General features: G+C 45.3%; 1 protein-coding gene across 1 annotated transcript; it reads right to left on the reverse strand.

The window, feature by feature from the left end:
• Window positions 1-2790: 2790 nt before the first annotated feature.
• On the reverse strand, window positions 2791-5451 carry calhm3 (calcium homeostasis modulator 3; the record flags this gene model as incomplete). Its single annotated transcript, XM_080482273.1, has 4 exons — window positions 5151-5451; window positions 4547-4674; window positions 4242-4369; window positions 2791-3243 (listed from the first exon to the last, which is right to left on the reverse strand). The coding sequence occupies exons 1-4, from the start codon at window positions 5435-5437 to the stop codon at window positions 2791-2793; spliced, it is 996 nt and encodes a 331-aa protein (XP_080338399.1). The 5' UTR covers window positions 5438-5451.
• Between the last annotated feature and the right edge of the window lie 331 nt (window positions 5452-5782).

The raw sequence follows: 5782 nt of genomic DNA on the forward strand, positions 1-5782 counted from the left end.
GCAGCAGGGGGCGTAACGTCATGAGTACTCGTATGAAAACCAACCAGGCTGAAAGCAACACTGCTGCTGCAGCCAAAGTCAGAAGGTTCCACACTTGTTAACTTCATGAGATTCTATGATATTAATTATTTGGACAATATCAGCAGAGCTGCATGGCACTGTGATCACTCCATTTCACTTTATTATTCCTCACTGCTTCTTTAACTTTATATTTTACATCAGTTTGTTTTGAGGCTGAGTTTCCTCCGTGTGAGTGTGTTTCGTGTTGAAATATTAATTCATCACCGTGACGGCAGAGTAGTTCTGCGCTCCTTAAATTCCTGTTTGTGCAGTTCTATCAGTGTGAGCATTATTATTAAGCTCATTATTCCAGATCAACCCTCGTGGAGCCAGAACAAGAACAAGAACATCCTTCAAAGCCTCAGTGACCAGGATTTAATTTACTATGTCAAAAAGATTGTTCTAAATACTCTCCGCTGCACTCTGAGGATTTCAAGTAGGTGGTACAATCTGTGCACCAATCAGGATATACTAAGAGTAGGCAGGTCCTTTTTTAAGAGATGTGATTGGTCAGCAGATGGCACCTTCATTCTCTGCTTCGGACTGAAACATCAGAGTACCAGGGTGATTTTAGTGAATTTGCACAACATGCAAACTCCATGCAGAAAAGCCCTGCAACCCACAACCTTCTTGCTGTGAGGCGAGCGCACTAACCACTGCGCCACCGTGCGGCCTGCATAGTAAATCTATCCACGATTATCCATTGCTACCTCTGGACTTCCAGATGTACGTTAAAATTTGTTTCAAGACTTCCCAACATGAACACAGAAGGACACTGTTTAGCACACAAATACAAAGGTGTGAAGCTCCTCGGTGACAGTATGAGTCTCTGACACACATTTTCCCTCTACAAAAGGGTCACCTGAGACATACCTGAAAAAAGAAGGCGATACTCACATATGATATGTGAATGGGGATTCCTCTTTCAGTTAGTAGATAACACATTTTGCTCTGTATGAATGGCGTCCAAACCAATGATCCCACATAATCAGGTCACACATCAGATCACACATGCTATTGCTCAAATCCCTCCAAAGGTATTTTCCTAATATAACATATCCCCTTTAATACAAACTCTGGAAAATAAAGCAGAGGTTTCAGAAATCAGTATTTGCATGTCAGTTTGAGTAGGTGAGCCTTGTGTGGTTGACCTGTATGTAAAACAGGCCAACTGAAACCCTGACAACGTCACAGGACTCTGGGACAAACTCTTTCTGTCCTACAAAGACAAAACAGTCCCGTCTGACTTCAACTCATTATTTACTGTCAGATTTCAGTATTTTTGAATCACTTCATGTAGTCAGTCTTATCTCCTCTGCTGTTTAGATTTAGGTGATTTCTGTCCTCTTTCACTCTATGAGCTCTATGAAGCACCACCACACCAGCAGCAGCGTGTGATCATGGACGTAGTGCAGAAAATGAACAATGGGAAACAAGTGTGAGCTTTTCTGAGCCCACAGCATCAACAGCTTCACACACACTCCTCCACCCACTCCTCTTACATGGTGGAGCAGCACTGAGCAGGTGGAGCAGCACTGAACAAGTGGAGTCCTGAACAGGTGGAGCAGCACTGAAGAGGTGGAGCACTGAACAGGTGGAGTCCTGAACAGGTGGAGCAGCACTGAACAGGTGGAACACCCACTGAACAGTTGGGGCAGCACTGAAGAGGTGGAGCACTGAACAGGTGGAGTCCTGAACAGGTGGAGCAGCACTGAACAGGTGGAACACCCACTGAACAGTTGGGGCAGCACTGAACAGGTGGAGGACTGAACAGTTGGAGCTGCACTGAACAAGTGGAGCACCCACTGAACAGGTGGAGCAGCACTGAACAGGAGCAGCACTGAACAGGTGGAGCACTGAACAGGAAGAACACCCTCTGAACAGGTGGAGGAGCACTGAACAGGAGCAGCACTGAACAGGAGGAACACCCACTGAACAGGTGGAGTACTGGATATAAAAAATAAAACAACATGATTGTGTTTTGGCCGGGAATCAAACTCCAGCCTCCCACATGATAGGATAAAATTCCATCACTGCACAGGAGATAGGTCGATTCCACATTGGTCAGGATGTGCTTGGATGTTTATGCACAGAGTCATGAATCTTGATTTTTTTTGGTGTGTGTGTGAGAATCTTTTGGGGATTTGAGCGTACGCCATTTTTCAGTTGGAAATCCACGCAAATCTTTGTACATGAGACCCCATGGCCTCTCCTCCACCTGCATGTGCTACAAATACCACTCATTAAAGCTTTTCAAACAAATCATGTTCTCTATTTGTTGGTGTTATAATCTGTGTGACCCAAAGCAGAGGTTCCACTCTGTTTGTCCATTCTACTATGTTTAAGGAATTCCTGCCACAGCACCACTGCAGGCCTGGTATAAACAGTGCAGCATTTGAGCTTTTGCTGTGGTCTAACATTTTGTTTGAGAGTTTTGGAGTTTTTCACATTGCAAAGTCGGAGGCTGGTCGCAGGCTGGATTGAAACCTCTGAGGAGTCCGTTTTTGCCCCCGGGCCAGAAGTTTGCCCCCCTGCTGATTGAAGCCTTGTGAGGGTGTGCAGCAGTTTGTGTGGAGTGCTCTGAGATGGAGGTCTGAATTAGTCTTTTCAGTATGTGAAGACAGTGAGATAGAGATGGGAGCTGTGAATGAACTCAGATGTCATGTTGACTTTATCTAAACTAAAGTGTACTAACTGTGTACGTGTGGAACCCTCCTTCTGACATGCGTTCTACACGTCAGAGTATAAAGTCTTCCCCTCACGGTCCTCCCAGGAGACACAAGCCCGGGGTCGGTGAGCGATCCTGGTTACGTCCAGCTCAGGTTTATTGTGGTACCATTTGTTGAGCAGCTGGTCCACCTGCTCATGTTTTGTCACCCCATGAAGTCTCTCCTCCTTGCACTTGTCGTCCCAGTCCTCTCTGAAGGTGCGGATGAAGATAGGGTGGGGTAAACGGAGGACAGCATCCTCCCTCATGTCCTCAAAGAACTGCACCACACATTTCCTGGCGAAGTCACGAGCATGCAGGACACAGGTTTCATCAAAGAGCTTCTGCTCCACATCCAGGTAGTTGCTCCAGTAGCGAGTCTGCAGGAAGGTGGCATGGTCATCAAAACAAGGTTTGATGAGGCGTCCCAGTGCCCCCAGTACAATGAGGAGGAGGAGGATGGACCAGCCTACTGCCTGTACCAAGAGAGGAAGGCTGTCAGTCATGGATTCAGATGAGGAGATTGTGAGAAGAGCTCACAGACCTGCCTGCTTCATGTGAAGCTATTAGAACTTATTTGTGGCTCAGTGGTCGAGTGGATCGTCCAATAACTGGAGGGTTGGCAGTTCAAATCCCAATCTATCCAAGTCATTGTCGTTGTGTCCTTGGGCAAGGCATTTTACCCACATTGCCTCATATGAATGGGTATGAATGTCAAAGGGGCTGTAAATGGCAGCCATGAATCATGGCTTCTGTAGGTGCTTTGAGTCAGCCTGAAAAAAGTGCTATATAGATCCAAGACATCATTATTATTAAAGACTGATGTCTTCAAAACTTAACCTGGCTTTATCTACATACAATGACTTGTTCATGCTGTGAAGCAAAACATTAAGACGCAAATCAAAAGGAACCTTTTATGAAAGTGCCTTTTCACAGCATGTTTTTATTTCCTATTCATTTTTGTGATGAATTCCTGGGGAAACTAAAGAAATACTGTGAGTAATATTGTTCATGCTTTTGTGAAAACGAATTTTCATTACAGTATCAGATTGTATAAAAAGACCTGCCTGGGCTTGGAGGAAGGGGTTGTGGGGGTTGAGAGCAGGCCAAACCCTTTTAGTTGCTGGAACAGCAGGTGAAAAAAAACTATGATGAATTAACATCAGCAGGTCCAAACTGAGTATTAACAGCAGACTGACGAGGCATGAAAATGTGAATTCATCACTTCATTCACATTTGAATAGATGATATCAGACTGAACTGTGACAAATGGTACAGAAAGACTCATTTATATGGACAAACAACAAAAAAGCTCCTGTGATCTACTGTCATTAGTTATATGAGGAACTAATGTGTCCAAGTAACAGTACTGGCATTCAGATGTAAATAATAAATGATGAATTTAGCTCCTGTCTGACAGAGAAAAACCTCTGATTATAAGTCTCCATATAAGGAATAAATAAGTGAGACTCACCTGTGAATAGCAGCGAACATATCGTGACACCGCTTTGCGAAACGAGCTGTTTTTGAAGATGACGTCCTCCTTACACGGCACTTTGGCCATGATCTTCACCACATCCAGTCCCGTGCTGTTGGGCAAACCTACAAGCACAGTTCTTCTTATTGTGTGTGTGTGTGTGTGTGTGTGTGTGTGTGTGTGTGTGTGTGTGTGTGTGTGTGTGTGTGTGTGTGTGTGTGTGTGTGTGTGTGTGTGTGTGTGTGTGTGTGTGTGTGTGTGTGTGTGTGTGTGTGTGTGTGTGTGTGTGTGTGTGTGTTTACCTGAGAACAGTGCAGGGTCCACACTCACACTGAAGGCACAGATGAAGATCTTCCCGTCCAGTAAAGTGACCAGGATCCAAACCATGGGAGCCAGCAGTGCCCTCTGGATCATGGCCGAGAAGAGATACCTGCAGGAACACACATCTTCACCTTCACTGGAATGATGACAAGACACTCTCCTATTTTTCTGATCCACTGCAGAAATAACAAAATGGGATCATGTTTCTGTACTGTAGAGAAGTTCCAGTCTTCTCCAGACAGTAAAAACAGGATTCCAGTGACTGGTTGAAGTGCTGAGATGCTTCACAGAACAGGTCAGAGTGAGAAGCAGTTTGCATTGAAAGCTAATTATTAAAAGAAAATGTTGTGGGGTGAGTTAGTGAAAACTTCTAGGCTAAAGCTGCATCCTGCACAGAAACATGACATCAGATAGGATTTCTTTATGTAACTCATGAAAAGAGACATCAAACTGGACTGTTTGTGGAACCTTAACTAAGAGTCTGACTTCACACACCTGCACAGTCATTTAAATATGATGCAAATCAAGATGTTTCCTCTGGCAGGGAGTGACACTTCTTCTCATTCAGTGTTTTGTGGGACTCACTTCACCACAGCAGGATTCTTGGATCTTTTTCCAGTCGGCCTCATCCACTCGTCCATCATGACGCCAGTGTGCCGGTTGACGAGGACCCCCAGGAAGAAGAGTATGATGGGCGGCACAATCATCACGCCCAGAGAGTACAGCTTGTTGTATTGTGGCAGGCAGGGGCAGTTGAAGTCGAAGCTGGTGTAGAGCTTGACGCTGACCAGGGCCAGGATGATACAGATCCCATTGGAAATGGACTCAGAGTTGGACTGGAAGTACTGCAGGACCAGCTTCAGACGCTCCATCGCTCAGAGGAAGTGCAGCTTCAGTCAGAGCAGCAGGAGTGCATGACCACACCTGAACAGGTGAGTGAGTGGACACACCCTGCCTCACTGTTAAAGTCACACACACCAACTTCAAAGGTTCACACACAACAAAGAGCACACTGTTTTTTTCCTGGGAGCTGGTCTTCAAAGCAATCATCAAACATAAACCGATATCCTCCATGTTGACACACACACACACACACACACACACACACACACACACACACACACACACACACACACACACACACACACACACACACACACACACACACACACACACACACACACACACACACACACACACACACACACACAGAATAA

The sequence above is a fragment of the Lipophrys pholis genome (genome assembly GCF_963383615.2).
Source record: "Lipophrys pholis genome assembly, chromosome: 15".
In the NCBI taxonomy this organism is placed as follows: Eukaryota; Metazoa; Chordata; class Actinopteri; order Blenniiformes; family Blenniidae; genus Lipophrys; species Lipophrys pholis.